At 38.0% G+C, this 18,347-nt stretch overlaps 4 protein-coding genes across 4 annotated transcripts in view; 2 read left to right on the forward strand and 2 right to left on the reverse strand.

The window, feature by feature from the left end:
* LOC144650905 (uncharacterized) overlaps positions 1-18,347 on the forward strand; it is a 152,466-nt gene that overhangs the window by 107,449 nt on the left and 26,670 nt on the right. The gene's annotated exons all lie outside the window — the stretch shown is intronic.
* LOC144650920 (thyroglobulin-like) lies at positions 338-5,484 on the reverse strand. Its single transcript, XM_078510722.1, has 4 exons — positions 5,349-5,484; positions 2,434-2,539; positions 1,833-2,015; positions 338-1,201 (listed from the first exon to the last, which is right to left on the reverse strand). The coding sequence occupies exons 2-4, from the start codon at positions 2,507-2,509 to the stop codon at positions 1,185-1,187; spliced, it is 276 nt and encodes a 91-aa protein (XP_078366848.1). The 5' UTR covers positions 2,510-2,539; positions 5,349-5,484; the 3' UTR covers positions 338-1,184.
* On the forward strand, positions 8,094-11,913 carry LOC144650919 (equistatin-like). The gene is made up of 5 exons (XM_078510721.1): positions 8,094-8,252; positions 9,265-9,465; positions 10,161-10,355; positions 11,051-11,260; positions 11,770-11,913. The coding sequence occupies exons 1-4, from the start codon at positions 8,207-8,209 to the stop codon at positions 11,254-11,256; spliced, it is 648 nt and encodes a 215-aa protein (XP_078366847.1). The 5' UTR covers positions 8,094-8,206; the 3' UTR covers positions 11,257-11,260; positions 11,770-11,913.
* LOC144648898 (neuropeptide Y receptor type 6-like) lies at positions 13,537-15,547 on the reverse strand. The gene has a single exon (XM_078508341.1). It carries the CDS (start codon positions 15,276-15,278, stop codon positions 14,100-14,102), a length of 1,179 nt encoding a protein of 392 aa, XP_078364467.1. The 5' UTR covers positions 15,279-15,547; the 3' UTR covers positions 13,537-14,099.

The following is an 18,347-nucleotide window of genomic DNA, read 5'->3' on the forward strand; positions in this document are numbered from 1 at the left end:
TTAGTTTGTCTTATCGTAAAAAATGTTGTTATTAATCATCGTGGTAGAGTACAATAATAATAAAGTATTTTTCGTTTGTCTCACGACGTAGTGTCACTTGTGATGTAGATCGCCATCACAAGTGACACTACGTCGTGAGACAAACGAAAAATACTTTATTATTATAGTTTGTCTTAGTGACCCCGTAATTAAATTCTAAAGCATTCTCGAGAAAAGTATAGTCAAACCTTGTAAAAATGTTTAAAACGCGCGCCATTTTGTTTTGAACTGGCGTGAAACGCACTTTTTAACTGAAATATTGACAATTTCAAATTCATTTTTCTCTCGCGGGGTCAGCTTGAGTGCTAAATTTTTGGCAGGTTTTTGTTAGCTGTACTTAAACTGTTACCATGCTAAGAGGTCTTTTTGGTAACTTTATTTTTGCCGGTATTGCTCGAATGTTGGGCGGAAACCATCTTAAATTCTTTAAACCAAAAGTTGTCCGTTTTTGTGCACTCTCAACCTCCAAAATAGCGAACAAAAACTTATGACAAAGAACTTTATTGGGTTTTATAACCATTTCCCTCTATTGCCTATGAAAAGAGTTATTGCTCACTTCCGACTGTTTCTTAAATAATCATGGAAATCGAATGGTCTAACGTTTTTGCTTGCACATACACCAAGCCGTGAACTGTCCCAGTTTAATTGTTAATTACTCAGCTCTCTTCCAGGGTTGTAAATTCTATAGCCTTCAATCGAAACTGTGCGATTCCGTAGTGTACATTCCAATTTTTATTGTTCTTTTTCTTAATATTAATCTCTTGTATTATTTTCTAATCTGTTGTGTTGCTTTTTACTTTGACTTTTATTTTTCCTTTTCATTAGGGGTTTTAGCAGCAATTCTAATCAGTAAATCCAAGTAAAAATAAAGATTATGAATGTATTAACAACTTTACTTTAATAGTCCGTTTTTGAACCTAAAAAAAATAAAATTGACGCATTTACCTTACAGTAGAGCGTTTTACTTTTTTCATGTTATTTTTACAAATTTCACATCTTCATGTTAATAGAAAAGCAGTCGAACTCCCTTCACATACTTTTCTTACAGGAAGTTGTCATATTTTTACTAAAACTAATAACGTCAAGCTGCCGTTCTGTTCATTGAAATGCGCCCAGCACTGTTCTGATGATCTGACTGCATTTTGTTATGTTTCGTCTGCGGCTGAAAACAAAGAAAATAAATCATTAAAGAGAAGAAAGATTCAATGTCATAATTATGAAATAGCCTATATCAAGAGCCTCCGTGTTAAAAGAGCTATGCTATGCACCATACATTAAGTCATTTTTTGTAAAGTATAATATTGCCTTCTAACCGTAGATAAACAAAATAGGTAACAATAAACTGAGAAGAAAGAAGAACGGCTACGAATATTTAAAGAAAGATCGGAGTTGAATAACAATTGACATGGATAGTAATTAAAAATAAAGGTGTCTAGTAATGGTTTAGACACTCCTGTCTTGAGCACTTTGTTGCAGCTACACAAATAAATGCTGAACAATAACTTAAAACAAGTTTTAGTAGGTTTTTACCAATGAAAAAATTGAGGGCCCTGTAACGACAATCAAAACTCGTTGCTATGGCAACATCAAAGGAGGCCAAGATACCCTATATTTGACCATTTCAGGGTAATAACTTAAAAGCGGCTCGAATATGCCACTCCTTAAAGTTATGCCGTCCTTTACATTGCTACTTAGTGATTTCACCAATCGTCTACACTCCACACTCCCTTACCAGCCCACCTCTCCACCCCTCCTGATCATCCCGAAGCTGTCAGTTATTTATCTTGTCTTACCACAGTCCAAATCCGAGTCTTTCCGTTGACCCGTCGTCTCGTCAACACAGAAGCAACCTTGCAAATTGCACTGTTCAGGAGCAAAATGACCATCGCGCCTGCATACTGGTACAAAAATATCCACAACACCACTCGCTATCATTGACTTAGCTTCTTCGACTTGTTTTTGGCATTCTGTTTTAGCTGCGAAAGAAACCGAATAGAGAAGCATTGAACAAGGTTAAATATTTGTCAGGTGCAATAAGCGCCATGTTATTGTATAACCTTGCAGAAGGATTCTCACACTCGTTAATAATTCATCAAGTTAAAACAAAGAAAATCATAACCATGAAGGGGGTTTTGATACCCGGTCTTGATTAGCATAGGTATTTACGATTTTAGTTCTCCGTATACTCCGTAGTTTTTGTTTCGAGTGAGAAGATATATCAAACTCTAGAGACAGTGTTTCATTGGCTATCCAAGGTCATCCAAAACACCTCGGATTTCGTCAAAAATACTCTGCTGCGCGTCGTGTTTTCAACTCTTTTCTCCTTGTTTGGATATCCCAATAAAACACTGTCTCTTGTGTTTGATATTTTACTTATAGAACAAACAAACATACCTGTTACTTTAAAAGGTAAACCACAAAAGGCCATTGCAGAAAGTACATAGATCAAACGGGGCTTCCAATTCAACATCCTCGTTATGAATACTTGAGCCGGTTTAAACTGAAAACAAGACAAATTTAACGTTGGCTTTAAGTAAATGGGTCGCCTGGAAGCCAAATAACATCATTATCTTAGGGTAGCATAGATTCACAGTGGGTTGTTCTCAACAAAGTTTAATTTCATAAGAGGAGGCTCCACCCCGAGGTTAAAAAAATTACCTCTTTATATAACATTCAGTTTTTTTTCAAATATCTTTCATGAAAATGGAATCCTCTTCTTTTACCAACTATGAGCACCAGAAGTCCTTGAGACAGTTGGTTGAAATAAATACTAATATTAACATTCCCATTTTGCCATCTTTACATCCGGTGCTGGGCTTGTGACCTCCCGGTGAAGCCGATAAATGGCCCAACTCACCACGAGTCTCTCGTAGCTCAGTTGGTTAGAGCGCCCAACCGGTATCTGGGAGGCCATGGGTTCGATTTTCGTGGGAGACGCAAAATTTTTCTTTGTCTCATGCTTGTGTCATTGTTAGAAATTCATTTTCATTATTTATCACCGAGCTTAAAATTTACCATCCTTATTATTTACTACACACTTGATGATTTCGACATTGCTGATCCTAGCAGTATGCAAGACGCGTGTCATATATCAACCTAGCAAATGGCCCAGCTCACCACGAGTCTCTCGTAGCTCAGTTGGTTATATTAGAGCGCCCAATCGGTATCTGGGAGGCCATGGGTTCGATTCCCGTCGGGGAATCATAATTTTTCTTTGTCTTATGCTTGTGTCATTGTTGAAAAATTCATCTTCATTAGATTTTTCCTTTAATCGAACGGTGAAGAAGACGGTTTGTCAGCTTTAGCATGTTTTCAAAATCACCCACAAATGGACAAAAAGATACATTCAAGCAATTATCGACCGAAACTTTAAACATAGAATCATCGTAATAAAGTAAAACATGTTAACAAACTAAAAACAATCTTTGGGACAAAACAAGAAAAAGAATACGTTAAACTGAAGCAACAATGCACGGGTAAATTTTGATCGAACAACGAATTCGAAATGATTGGATTTCCGACTGGGATCAGGCCGCTACAGTCACAGCCACCAAACCAGAAAATTAAATTCCTCTGGCGCTTTCCACTCGACTAAAAAGTTCCTTTAAGATGCAGCTGATTGTTGATTGCTATTTGTCAGGTGAAGGATGACATTTATGCTTGGATAAAAAATTATAAATTCCGTTTATATAATCGAAAGCGACGATTAGAATCTCTTTTAGTTCTTCAGTTTAATAACGAACGCACTCAGGCCGTATGCCCAATACAGGCTGTAATACTCTTTTAATTTTTCCTATAAGAAAATATTCTATAAGAAAATCGAGGCTGAAATTTGCGAAATTTGCGAAATTTTAAGAATAAACCCGAGGCTAAGATTTTGAAAAGAACATAATCTTGTTTGTTGAAATTGTGTAAATACAAATTCATGCACAATTATATGTTTTAAACTAAACCGTTAAAATTCTTCCTTTATCTTAATGACAAAGCTAGCTAAAATACTTATAACATTTCGGCAAGAAGTTATTCACTTGTAATCCAATACATTCTAAAACGGAAATGTCAGCGCTATAATCTAAGAATATTCACCAGAATATTCACAGAAAAATGAGAATATTCAGCCTGGGGCGGAAAAACAATATTCTTATAAAAATAAATGGGTGTAGCTATAATATTCGATAGGTAGGGTTTTTGACTGCCACGAATACATTGTTTGACCCTTGAAATGGAGCAATCGACCGCAGTGACAACTAATAAATGTTTAGTATATTTTACAATATTTAATAATCACTAAATTCGTTGTCAGCTTGAACGAGTAAAAAGATGAGTGTTGAACCGTATCGCATGCTATACTTTCACATAACACAGTCTGGTGATCTAGATTTGATTATAAATTTATACTACTATCGTTCAGCCTAACCAAGAACAGTAAATGTACTTACAGTCGACTCCCGATAACTCGAAACTTTAAGGGAAATTGAAAAAGGTTCGAGTTATCGGGAGTTCGAGTTATCGAGAGTTGAGAAAAAATGACCGGAAATAAGGAACAAAAACGCGGTGTTTTCAATTCATACAGTGTACGTTTTAATCAAATTTGATTATAGTATTGAAAAGTCGAGTGAAAATGAAATAATACATTTCTAAATAACTGTATCAATCGTAACGTAATGTGAAAGAAAGCAAAGCAGCAGGAGAACTCTGGGTAATTCGAACTTCGCAGGTTTCAAAGAGAACAACGTCGGGCTACTGTTATAGAGTTCAAGCGATTTACTTTCAATACGCCCTGACGCTTTTCAACTAATCACTATCGACTATCCTTGAAAGTTTTCTATGGTGGACTTGAAAGAATCGGTATCAACCTCCATAAACAAACCAAACATCTGTAGCACGTCAATGGCGTGGCGCAGTTCGTGTTTTGAGGGGCATTTCGGGGCTGCTCTGCTCGCCTACGTATTAATTTCAAAAGAAAGTCGGTGTTTTTGACTACAGTACACTGTTTCTTGTGACTTGTCACGTATTGACAGACATGGTTCGAGTTTTCGAGGGTAAAAAATATATAGAAAATGACCTGAAGGGAAACAAAAATTGGTTCGAGTTAGCGGGAGATTCGAGTTATCGAGGGTTCGAGTTACCGAGGGTAAAATTACAGTAAATGTATGACGGAAATCCAGGGGAAATCGACTTTGGGTTCGAGTTAGCGCGAGGTTCGAGTTAGCGAGGGTTCGAGTTATCGGGAGTCGACTGTAATTATAAATAAGACTTGCCTCAGTTAGTACACTCGTGTAGACTAAAGTAAATTGATTTGAACTTACAGTTTTAAAACCTCTTTCACGATCTGCTGGAGTTCAACGGCAGCGTTTCCCTCTAAAGAACAATGCTTATTTAAGAAATTATCGCATAATTCTTGATGGCCAATCATTAATTACTTGTGCGACGTCTCGATGTGCATTTAGCTACATATGTTAATTTTCCCATTTCAAGTTTAATGCATTCATGTAGACGTGTGAAAATTATTTTAATCATAGGAAGTACCCTCAAGAGTAACATTACTAATGTGACAAAAAACAATAAACCTTAAAGATGATTTCCAGTCCGTACTGCGCAGGGTTTGTTTTCATTTTTGTTTTGAATTCGTTAAAACGTTACACTTCGGTGATAGCGTACATGAAGTTTTTTAGTTCGCCATTACGGATCGTTTCGTTCAAGAATTCACGATAAGCTAAAACGTCCGTTTGAAATACCGTCGAGCTTCTTTTACTCGTTATTATTGTTTTGCAAGGATATCTGGCGTTAATAATGAAGAAAAAGGTAAGTTTTGTCCCGGAATTTTTATTTTTGCTAGTAAACATTCTTCTGTTTGTGAGACTCACAAACATTGCAGGCGGAGATTGCGCAGTACGGACTGGAAATCATCTTTAAAAGGTCTGTTCAGGGTGCTTAATAAAAAAATGGACCGGCCAAAAACATCTTAAAGCCCAGCTTGCTTTCTGACGTTCCAAGTATCTAGATGGAATCAAAACGTGAATAAAAAAACAACAGCTATCAAGTCGACGTTTTAACTAATTTAAAGGTGGTTTTCCCTGTCACGCCACTGTCACGACGCGAAAAAATAATTCCAAAACTATCGAGTTAAAAAAATCAAGAATATTACAGGTTGTAGAAAACTACTAAATAAACTTTTTGTCAAAGTCTCAGGTCAGTATGTTATTCCGTACACGAGTTATCCGTTAAAATGTTTCACGCATATTTAGAGAGCTCAGTATGTAATGGAAACGCCATGCTGGCCGTGCAACTGGTTGGACTCCGACATGGCCGCCGGAAATCAATGAAAACATCTGGCATTAAATTCTGCTACAAAAAGCGGTCAGATCACCCTCGTGAACAAGTAAACATTCACATAAACACTTCTAGCAAAACCTCAACTGTTCAGATTGTTAAAATTCGCAATTTAAGGCATTTTTTTAAGGAAAGGTGACAGCCTTCTGGCGGCCATCTTGGATCTCTTGTGGCGTGAAACTCAGAAATTCAAAATGCTATATCTTAAAGACGGCGATTGCTATCGAGCTAAAAACCTTTAAAATGATATATATTAAGGACGTCTAATAGCTAGTGAAGGATAGAACCTCAGGAGTCTTGCGATTCTGGACTTTAGAATTTTGATGACGTCAGGTGATATGGGCCATTAAAAATACGTGGGATGGGTTGGATTCTTTTTATTATTTATCTGAAAAGTTATTTACTTGTTGGCTTACTTCAGGGTGATAAGGGGATTTATGGTCTAGTAAGACGCTCCAGTCTGCTTATTTTTTAGGATCTTGATTCGTGATTAACATTCCCGATCCGGCTGAACACGTTCGTGAAAGCCGAAGATAAATTACGTACTCACAGATCAATTTACGGTAGTACAGTGTAGCAAAATTGGAAACGACACGAACCATAAAGCCAGAGACTGATTTTGTATGGAGGACGCGTTCTCTCGGCTCGATTTATGCCTTGAAGGACTTGTATTTCTCTCGCCTGAGCGATCAATGTCTTGCTACTTGGTTATTGAAAGGTTTAAATGTCACGCAAGTTAACTAACCAGTTGAAGCTCATTTTTCTCAATAATGTGTACTAAATACGTGAATCGTGGAATGGTCTAAAAAATTTACGCGCGATTCATGATTTAAAGGAAAATACTGGCTCGAGATTCGTGATCCCCCCCTCCCCCTTACCACTCTGTTGCTTTATTGCGGGACAGAAATAAATTTGTAAAGTAGGGTTTACTGACGCTGCCTTTTTTTCTCTGTCTACCGCCTATTTTTTACCCTGAGATTGATTGTTTATTTTTCAAGTTAGTATTTTTAAAATTTTTATTAGTTTATATGCAGTTTAACTGATACAGTCAACTCCCTGATATAGTCAATTCCCTCGGTTATTAGAAACACACCATCTTGAAACCGCGCGCAATTTCACGCCCGTGTTTGTAAACAAGAGCCCATAATAGCGTAGCCTGGGGTTGAGCTCCGGGGTTGAGTTTCGCTGCGACAAAAATAATAGATATTTTTCATAAATAATAACATTTCATCCGAAAATAAGACCCAGCCCATCGCTCCCATCCACCCTGCTTCCCCGTATATAATTGCCGAAACACGTTTAACAAATGTAAGCCCAGGGCTTATTTCCGCAATACACAACATAATTTAATAGAACGACACTTTCATTGAGGCGAGTGTATCCACCTGGCTATATAATTGTTTATACAGTAAGCCAGGGTAATTTAAACTTGGTAAAAATTGTCAAAGCTTAAATGAAGGTTTTGTGGATCTGTTGTAATTTTTGAAACAATTCGTAACTTCCGTTCTTTTTATTTGTGTCGTCTATCAAAAGTATTCTGCGATTCCCATTTTAAGACAAACTTAAGCTGTAAACAGCTGTCTGGAAGAGCATATACCAATTGTTCGTGGCAATTAATATTTATTAAATGGTGCTACCTTAATTTGCTCACAGTAAATAATCGGCCTGTATCTACTGACATCTCAAGGAGCCTTTGTTCTACACAGGACATAACATGCATGTAGCTGCTACTGAATCACACAGTACTCTGGTGCTCAAACTGCTACGCTGATCTTTAATTTCTAGTTCACTAAAGTTTTCACTTGGAGACGCAAAACTGAGTTAACGGCCCAAGATGTTATCTCTGCTGATATTAGCTACTGCACTCGCCTTAAGCAACGGTATGTGTAACATTTCAAATAGAAAGAGATGTCTTCATCTGTGTTGATTAAGTTTTCGCGAAACTGTGAAAATCTCTTTTATTTCTCTTTAAAATACTTAAACCGCAGTTTATATTCTTGAGTTAGTTATCTTTTTTTTATTATCATTAACACATTTATAGAGGGTCCTGAAGGGGTAAAATGGGAACTAAGATTCGGGCAAATTTTCATTGGGAAAATGATGTTTGGGTCACTGGGATTGGAAATCACAAACAGAAAAAGAAGAGAACCGGGACTGGGAGTTTGAAAATTTGGGAAATCAAGAAAAAAAGAGAAATGGGAACTGGGCAAAATTTGGGCTGGGAAAATGGGATTTATAACGCCCCTTCAGAAACCTTTTTATAGTATAGCTAAGCAGGATTTTTCTATTCTGATATAAATCGCACAATGTCTTAAATTCTAAGTGAAATTTGTAATCTCTAATTTTCGGAGCCGGATGAATTGTATATTCGTTGCTATCAATATGTAAACAGCCCAGCGTACATTTAAAAACCGTTCGAAGTTCAAGCTGGGACCGAACAAAATGGGTTGTCCAGAACGTATACAAAGAGTCCTTTGTTGTTGCATGTTTTCTCACCTTTGCCTCATTTAATTAATTTAGAAATATATATTTTCTTGCAGTATCATTCTCGTTTCATTGTTAGTATTTGTTCGGTCCTTTTTGCTAACTTTCTTATTTGTTTGCGTGTTATTGAATCACGTTCTGTTCATTCATCGTTCACGAATGTTTGTTTTACCAAATTATGTAAACATTTTTTTTTCGTATGTTTATTCTTCCCGGGTATTCTTGCTTGCATTGCTTGTTTTTCCTTGTGGGAGTTTCCTTTCCTTTTTCTCCTGTGTCTCTTTCGTTGCTTTGATTGTTTTGTAGCACCCTCCCTTTTGTGTTTTGTTTACAGTTTTCTATTATACTTTCTATCATTTCTCTTCCAATGCTTGTTCACCTTGCTTCCTTTTATTTCTTTGGCGGCAGCTGCAACAAAATGTGAAGAACTTAGCAGCCAGGCCTCGGCAAACGGCCTGGTTGGCGCGTTTGTCCCACAATGCAAAGCGGACGGTAGTTTCAAGTCTGAACAGTGTTGGGGCTCGACTGGGTATTGTTGGTGTGTGGACGAGTTTGGCAAGGAAATACCGGGTACTAAACTCCGAGGGACACCAGACTGCAGCAAGAAAGGTAACTAATTTATAATTACGTTGCTCCAGTTTCTCGTCTAAAAATGTCCAAGCGATTGGCAAAAGCTTCTTTCGTGTCCGCAAAACTTAGAATCATGACACACTGGCTCGATGAATATGCTAAAAACATTTCAAGGCTGCTGCCTAAACAATACATTATTATGCTCTGAAAATAGCTAGTTCCGACAACACTAATCGCGTTTTTATTTCACGTGTTACCTTTTAATTTCTCGTTCTATCCCAAATAATTAAGCAAATTTTTCACTCGGCTTATTGCAATAATAATAGCGTTTCCTTTAATTAACATACCTTTTGTGCCCATAGTATAATACAGTTTCGATACAGTTACTTTTCTTTGATTTTCACTGGGTTTGGATTCCTTCGTAACTTATGTGATGTGCATACCTTCGCGTATATTTAACACACACAAAGTAGAAACATGAGGGCTTTTTCTCTGCAGAGAAGCTCTTTATAAAGATAATTTTCTTTGTACAGAATAAATTAGATTTTTCAAGCAGCCCTCCTTTTGCAATTTCGTGCAAGTGCGTAACGCTAGCTAGCCAGTGGAAGTGGTCAACAAACTCATGAATTAGGAAGAATTCTGTAATCAGAGAACTTTACACAATGTCCAGAAGTGGGATAGACGCCGATAAAGTGAGCAAATTTTGGAGTAATTATTACGTTTTTTCGTTACAGGAGTCCTTACATTGTGCCAGAGTCTTCAAGCAATCATCGTTAACTTACCGGGGTGGTGTGGCCCACCGCAGTGCAAACCAGACGGAAGTTTTGAGGAAGTGCAATGTTGTGCCAGCACGGGGAAGTGCTACTGTGTGGATAGGGAGGGGAAGAAGGTTAAAGGAACGGAACAAAATGGGAAACCTGACTGTGAATGTAAGCATTAAAGCCTGGTTTTCACTAGCGACGCAAGCACAAGCACAAGCGCAAGCGCAAGCACAAGCATAATAAGTAGTTTGTTCCAAGTGAAAACGAACGTCGACATAAGTATAAGCACGAGCGTAAGAACACGATGTTTACTAGTTTTTTTAATAGAAGGCTCCGTTCTCGGCAACTACTTTTGCAAATATGGCAGGCATCGAGTGCTGCTGTCTCTTCTACTCTTGTGACGAAGAAAGCGAAAGCAACTTATAAAAAGGAGAAAACGAAACATTTGGGGTTATAGAAATTGTTAAATAAAGATTTCGCTACTCGAGCCCACGTTGTGCCTTTTTGTTTTGTCTTTAAATTCCCTACACTCTTCCGAACAACCTCGGAAAACTTTTATCTAAATCAACCGGGGCCTCCGCCACTTGTTCAAGTGCTCAGACGCGCGAGAATCTGAAACGAGTGCTTAAATTAGCTAGACATGGACAATTTTCTTGTGCTTATGCGATGTTTCGTTTTCACTCGAACGCAAGCATAAGCGCAAGCACAAGAATTGAAAAATTGAAAAGAAAATTTTGAAAAGGAAATTATCATTTTCTTTTTCATCTCTCCCCGGCCCTCCCCCTTATTCCGCCTGAGCTTCCGCTACAGTACGTTAGGTCTTTGTTTCCCCGTACTAACGTTTTTTTTTTTATTTTTGGAAGCTCACTCTTCTAAGTGTGAGAAGACAAGGCTGGACGCATTAGCCAATGGTCCGTTACTCGGGCAGTATGTGCCACATTGTAGGGACGATGGATCGTTTGAACCCGCGCAATGCTGGGCCAGCACCGGCTACTGTTGGTGTGTTGATCAAGATGGTGAAAAGAAGGCAGGTTCCACGGTGCGATTCAAGCATCCTGGATGCCAATAAAAAGGTAGGTAAATAGAAATATTTCTAAGCAGTTAATTTGGTCTAACAAGATTTAAAAATTGGCAAGGGGATTGTGACGAGAATAACTAAAATTGTCAGTTATAAACTAGAGGGTATTGCCTTGATGTATCGCCAACTTCACAGATCTAGAACAATGTTTCATATAAAAGCGAAAAGTGTTTCAAACTGTTAGGATAATTTCTGTTTTATTCTTGGAAGTGTAACTGTGAGTATGTAGCCCCTTTAGCTTCTACTAAGACCTAAGACAGTCCAGAATAATTCATCTGCATGCAGATTTCCACCGGCCGCTTCAATTCGCTGAGAGTTAAAAAAATCTAGGACATAGTGAAAACATACTGTTTATCCTCCGGTAAGCGAGCAGTTCATTTGAAGGTGTACTAGTGCCCGGTCGACTAGTGCTACCAGTACTACACTTCTAATACTAGTGTTAAGGAAAGAAAAAAACAACTAACAGAGCAACATGTCATTTAAATGTAATTTTCTTTGTTGTAGGTATTTTCGAGTACAGGAACAGTAGAACCATTTACTCGACTATGGGTAGAGAAGCTTTGATGATTCAAACAGTAGTGTGAATTTGTTAGGTCGCCGTCTGAAATGGCACGTGTACGTGTTAAAATAAAATGACTCCAAAACTAAGCCTTGCCTTACGATTCATGTTCTTATATGCATTCGTTCCCTCCCACCTCGCCCCAAGACAGTTTTCTTGACTTAGTTCCTAGGCACGTCCTTGGCTTAATAGGACCTTAAGGATTGTATTATATTTTAAGCTTTTCCTCTAGTTTTACATCCTTACACCATTGGAGCCCCTGCCTGTACGATTCGAGGTAACGTAACAGAAGCATACCCTCCATGTGCAGAGGCGTTTTTTACAAACCAGTAGCTACATATCGATTCGTTTTGATCGTATCTACTGTACCCTTTATGCTAATTTTCGAATTACTGACGTTATAGTGGAAAGCGGTTTTCAGAGATTTTTAGGACGAAGTACCGTTACGTGACCATTTGATTGGCAAAAGGGATAGTGTAATGAGACCTTTTGACGGAATGTGATACGCGGTTTTCGATATTCAGACACAAAGTAGAGACCATGAGGGACCACACATGATGTTACGTCTAAAAAAGATGCGTTGTTTACTTCAAAACGTCTGGTGAATAAATATAACACTAGTTAAACGATCCGACATTTATTTACCAGGGAAAAAGTGGAAGAGCAGCCGGAAACCGTTTATCATTTTAATTCAATATAGAAAGTGCTAGAAATACTGATTTAGATTCAGTCACGGTTACCAAACCGGTCTGAAACACGATTCCGACCGGTTCGTGATACAGGTCATACAGGCGCTTAGGACCGTTAAATTAAACATTTTGTTTTTATTTCGCGTTTCGCACACAAAAATTGGTCAAAAATGCCTGAATAGCGAATATCATGGTAGGACGTTGTTCCTGTGGCTAAGGCTTGGCCAGGGGGTTGTACAATAGATATCAAGCATTAATTAAACCATACTGCAGATACTGAATACTGAATAAGCTGTGTGTTACACACGCGACGTCTCGTATCATCTCGTATGTTTTCTCGAACAAGAAACCCGGGTGGAGTGGGGGGTACTAAAAAACGTTTTGTACGGAGAGGCTCTGCCCCCAAGTCCAACCCTTTTCCCTTCTTTTTATACCGTTTTGACAGAAAAGGCACACCTTTCGTATACCTTTACTGGAAAAGGTACCCTTTTCATATACCAAAAAGACATGACATATACCTAAAACATGAAGTCTTAATGCCATTTTTATGAAGCGTTTTATAAATTTAAATGATACAACTAAGGTGCGTCTGTTCAAATATTTTACTTTCCCGACAAGTCATAACTGCGTTTCTGATCAGATCGAGTTCCTAAATTAATTCAAAGAACGGAGGGACTGGAAACTAATGCGCTCGTTATAACTGGGGTTCATTCAGTACAGTGGTCAGTTCTGTTCTATACTGAATTTACCGTAAGTAACTTTGGCTGGGCTGAAGAATAAATGATCGCCCGGGGATGATCTTTGCAATCATAGTCAGCCGTACTTCTGCGGTACTTATGAGCGCCACAGAACAAGTTTGAGTCACGCCTACCAACAGATTCTACTATCTTTTTACCGTGGCGGAATCTCCGTCGGGTGTGCGTGGATACACTCAGCTATCTATGATAATCATCTGGGCAGCGAATGGCTTTTGCTTTTTTTTTTGTTTTGTTTTTTAGATAGATCAGGCGAAATGGCGTAATATTTAGCAAGAGGCACACTTTATTAAAAGTTATCAGTATACATTGTTTAAATTTAAATTTACTTTACATCTGGAAAATATTTCAATGCATATATCACCTGGAAAAATCTGGAATAAGAATGAACTGCATTTTAATATGAACGCCGTCAAACTCGATGATTTACAACTCCCTATTTTAGGATCCTCAGCGACACACCCACATTTCAATTTAGTTCAATACAACCTTTTCTCGTCACCGGGGACTTGACTATTGACAGAAATCTCACAGAGCTCTGCTCTGTTCTTCATATGTACGTGTCAATCTGTTTGTCAGCCTCTGCATTTTGAAGATATTTCACTTCAAAAAATCACATAATCCACTTTAGGTGAGACGGACAAGCTTTATTTTGTGCTGATCCGGCCTGGATTTGCCAGACATTTGTATAAATATAATCATCTGGAGATAATTGACTAATCACACGTCTCTTTATTTTGTACTTGCAAACATATGGTCAAGCGATAATGCAGCTTTAATTTTCTCCCATTAAATTTGCGTTTTCTCAGCACGTAAAGATGTTTGTGGAAGTTAAACTCGGGTCTGTCGGGTGACCAGAATCGCGGATTCATTATTTTCGTTGCGTTCGTCTACAAACGCGCGTTCTCGAGTAACACCACTTCTGCCAGATGCGTTGCTGCTGTCATCCCTTCTTAGCTTAATAAGATTCTGGAGTCTTTGAGTAAACTGAGAAAGGACTTCCTTGAGCTCTGATCGGAAATCGTTGGAGACTATCGAGTATATCAGCGGATCAGCCGCTGAGTTAATTACCACTCCAATAACACAGACGTTGTAGATCAGCAGAAAGTACTTTTCAAAAGCGATTTCCTCCCAGAATAACAACAAAACCCGAAGAACGTTTAATGGTAGCATCGATATCGTGAAGACAAGCACGATGGGTGTTAAAACTTTCTTTGCTTTAGAATTCTGCCTCATTCGCTTTGCCTCCTCTGTAAAACGCATGACAGAATCGTTAAGTTTTCTATCTCTTGAGCGCCGTTTAATGCTAGACCTATGAAACTCGTTACTTTGCTGAATCTGTCTCGATATCTTCACGTAAGTGAAAACTATTATTCCAAGAGGTAGCAAGTACCAAAATATTGCCAAGGAAATAATGTATATGTTATGCACAGTGCGAGACCAGTCCACCACGCAGAAAATCCCCGTATTGTGTTTCACAAACTTCATGACAAAAAGTAGTGGAAGCGACACCACGAGAAACGAAATCAGCCAGATAAGAAAAATTCCCCATTTTATAGGCTTTGTGGTGATGTAGCTACTGTTTCGAGCTCCTTTCATCGTGGCTATTTTTCTGTACCTTTCAATAGCTATAGCAGTGATCGACCATACGGAAACTCCATGAAATACTTCTGCTAGGGGATAGAAGTACAGGCATACCACTTTGCCAAAGGGCCAGTAGAGAGGCATTTGTTCTTTGACCACAGCAATAGGAAAACTGATCGCCAGGATTCCGATGTCAGCGAAGGCGAGATTTCGAATGAAAAGTTTGAGTCCGGAGCGAAACTTGCGTTGTCTTGATATGATGAACGACACCATAGCGTTTCCTACGAGTCCTACGAAGGCGAGCGTCACCTCCAAAGTCAAACGCGATATCATTAGTACAGCTGGCTCTTCATAGTACAGTTGGTTCATCGTTGGCGAGCTGTCGATTTCTTCGGTGAAATTGTCATTGTTTGGCTCTTCCATCATTACAAGGTCTCGCTGATAATCACGAATAAAATTCGACAGATTTTTAGTCCTTTAGCGATGTCTAAAGCCAAGACTGTATAGCTTCGTAGGTTGTATTTCCTCGATCGCCAGTTTTGTATTCGATTGTGCCGATCGATGTCCGTCGTTGCATGCAATTGATGGGTATTTTATATGTTATCGGGATTTACCGGTGTACATCTGGTTTCAGACTCCAGTAGCTTGTCCCAGCAGGACTGTTCCTTGATGGATGTGTAACACTTCAAATCGCTTTGATGTTGAGCTGCGGAATTTTTTTTGTACTCGCACAAACGATATTTGATTTCAACATCAATCATCTCAACACTGTGGATCTTTAACATTTAGCTGAATAAATAACATAGGAAATTAAATTAACTCAGCGCCCATTTATTTTAATTACAGAGATTAAATAATTTAGTTCTTACTCGGAGAAGCTATCTGGCTAAATTCTCCCCGGTGACACTATTTAAATAAAATTACTAGGCAACTACCCATGTTGATTCTAAGGGATTTTACATTCTACTTAAGCTTTGATCTCTTCACCTTGCCTTGAAAAATATAGGAGTCTACAGTAAAAGACGGGTCATGATTAATACAGAAACTCCCCAAATAGATATTATAACAAATGTATGAAACGCTGTTAGGAGATTTAAGCTGCCTATCGTCTGTATTGCTACATTTATGATCCAGACTCCCAGAGGAAATAGTTCTCTTCAAGATCACTTTTCTCTTATCAAAGGCTTGAAGAGAACTAAATAAATTGTTTATGTAATAGTTATTGTAGGACACTATCGGTTTTTTTGGTTTCCCATTCTTGTTTGTAAATGTTTAATTGTTTGTTTGTTTAGAAACATCAAATATGGTCGTGCAGATAGCCATGCTAGCAAAATAGAGTTAATTAACTTTGACCTCTTTTAAAATTAACCTTAAGAAACTCGGAAAACATCTTCATTTTCAGTTTAACTGCGTATTTCCGTTCAAGCTCCATATGACTGATCACAATGTCATAAGTATCGCCCACATTTGTCTGGAAAATACATTGAATAAAAAAAAACCGCAAAAACACAAATCATGCATCACGTATGACGGAATTGCCCGTTCAGAAATACCGTAAAGCGATATAACTTTTCATTATCGATTATAAGCCCTCCGTGACTGTAGAGCTATGTTTAAGTTGTTAGAATGCTCAATAAATAATAATGCATTTATATAGTGCAATTTTTCATATGTATGTATATGTTCAAATGCGCTGTACACATACTGTAATTTACTACACAAAGGCCAGTCCACAACACCGGGAGCTTCGTGCCCTACTCTTTGCGATAAGTGTTTCTGTTAAAGTCGATTAAAGACTAAAGATACAGGAGACGGGACCTCCTCCACTCTACCAACTAAGCTAACAAGGCGGCGGTAATGACTTTCGTTATGGTTAGTGAGTTTCTACCATGTGGTATTTTTGTACACACCTAAAAACGTTCATACACATTATCCCGCCGAATTAGAAACCCAAGCAATTTTTAAAGAAAATTTTCATCCGGAAGTTAGCCCCTCCCCCCCACCCCACCACTCCGGAAAATAAGTCCACTTGAAAGGGACGTTGAGTAGATAAAAACTCAGGTACCGTAAATGATCTAATAAACGCCCGGGGCGTCTATTAAATTTTCGGGGTCCTTGGGGAGGCGTTTAATAGATATGAGGAAGAAGAAGAAGAAGAAGAGTGGCTTTATTTAAACAGGGTTGCTCTTTTGTATTTATAAATTAAAAAATTACTCTTTCAATAGAGGCCCTATAATAATAAAAACTAAATTATTAAATTAAAATAAAGAAAATATATAAAAAGAAAAAAAAAAAAATAAAAAAAAAAAAAAAAAAAAAAAAAATAGGTGTTTATTAGAGAGAGGCGTTTATTTATTTATTTAACATTTCTTTATACACGGTTAAAAATCATCGGGTAATACTAGTTTATTTCACTTTAACTGTAACAACGTTAACAAAACAAATAGGATGCGTAGTTTGTTAGTGGTGTACGATACAAACCAGAGTAGGTGAGTTGGAGACTAATCTATTAAATCTGCGCTAATGCAAAGCCTAGAGATATCGACGTTTTCATCGTCATCGAGGTCAACCACCATGTTGGCGTTGTTGGGCTCTTTGATGTCCGAGTCAAACAAGAAACTAACTATATTGCGTGATATTATTACATGGAACATTTCCTTGGTTTTCAGGAGTTGATTCTTACGTATTCTTGGAGGGGGCGTCCATTAGACACGGGGCCTTTTATTGGGGGGGGGGGGGGTGTCTAGTACAAACGTTACACTCCAGGGAAGGCGTTTATTAGATACTAGGCGTTTATTTGAGAGTAGGCCGGTTTATTAGCTCATTTTACGGTAGCTGTTTTCGTTGTGTTATAAGCCAGACTATGAGAAACAGTCTTGAAGTAAAAAGTAAATCATAATTTAACTTGGGCTGATGTTAACCAACACACTAAAACACATACGAACACACGAAAGGCTCAAAATCTTAATTGACAAATAAATCAATAAAACAAACATTTCTCAATTTCTCTTTTCCCTCGTTTGTTTGTTTTTGCAGTGCAATGGATACTAGCACCAAGTATAGTGCTGCTTAGCCTGCAGAACAGGCGGTTTATTTTGCGGGTCGAAGCGCGAAATAACCCCGCAAAAAATAAACCACCTGTTCTGGAGGCTAAGTGCTGCTTTGCAAACGATCGACATTGAATAAAGTAGACTTTTTAAACTTTTATCTCGCAGCATCTCAGCGACGTCCGTTTTCAAAAGTCGTGTTTTACCGCTTTGACGCAACAATGGAGATCACTTTGCGCTTAGCAGCTATTTCATTGGCAATGATAAATGGAAAAATAAATTTCCTTGTGCTGCGTGGCACTTGTAAAAGTACAAAAATATAATAAAGTTCTCACTAAATGAGTTGAAAGTGCTTTAAAATAGTTAAAAGTTCCAGACGTTTCGAGCAGCATTTGCGTTAAATATACATTCTATACTTAATAAACTATTTTTTGTTAAAAAAAATCAC

Source organism: Oculina patagonica, chromosome 4 (assembly GCF_052425735.1).
Source record: "Oculina patagonica isolate OP01 chromosome 4, crgOcupat, whole genome shotgun sequence".
In the NCBI taxonomy this organism is placed as follows: Eukaryota; Metazoa; Cnidaria; class Anthozoa; order Scleractinia; family Oculinidae; genus Oculina; species Oculina patagonica.

Excerpts from the sequence above, each read along its gene's own strand:
- LOC144650920 (XM_078510722.1), bottom strand. The coding sequence starts at position 2,509 with ATGTTGAATTGGAAGCCCCGTTTGATCTATGTACTTTCTGCAATGGCC. Across the intron at positions 2,016-2,433 it reads TTTACCTTTTAAAGTAACAG|CTAAAACAGAATGCCAAAAA; the intron begins GTATGTTTGTTT and ends TTTCTTTCGCAG.
- LOC144650919 (XM_078510721.1), top strand. The coding sequence starts at position 8,207 with ATGTTATCTCTGCTGATATTAGCTACTGCACTCGCCTTAAGCAACG. Across the intron at positions 9,466-10,160 it reads ACCAGACTGCAGCAAGAAAG|GAGTCCTTACATTGTGCCAG; the intron begins GTAACTAATTTA and ends TTTTCGTTACAG. Across the intron at positions 10,356-11,050 it reads TGGGAAACCTGACTGTGAAT|CTCACTCTTCTAAGTGTGAG; the intron begins GTAAGCATTAAA and ends TATTTTTGGAAG.
- LOC144648898 (XM_078508341.1), bottom strand. The coding sequence starts at position 15,278 with ATGATGGAAGAGCCAAACAATGACAATTTCACCGAAGAAATCGACAGC.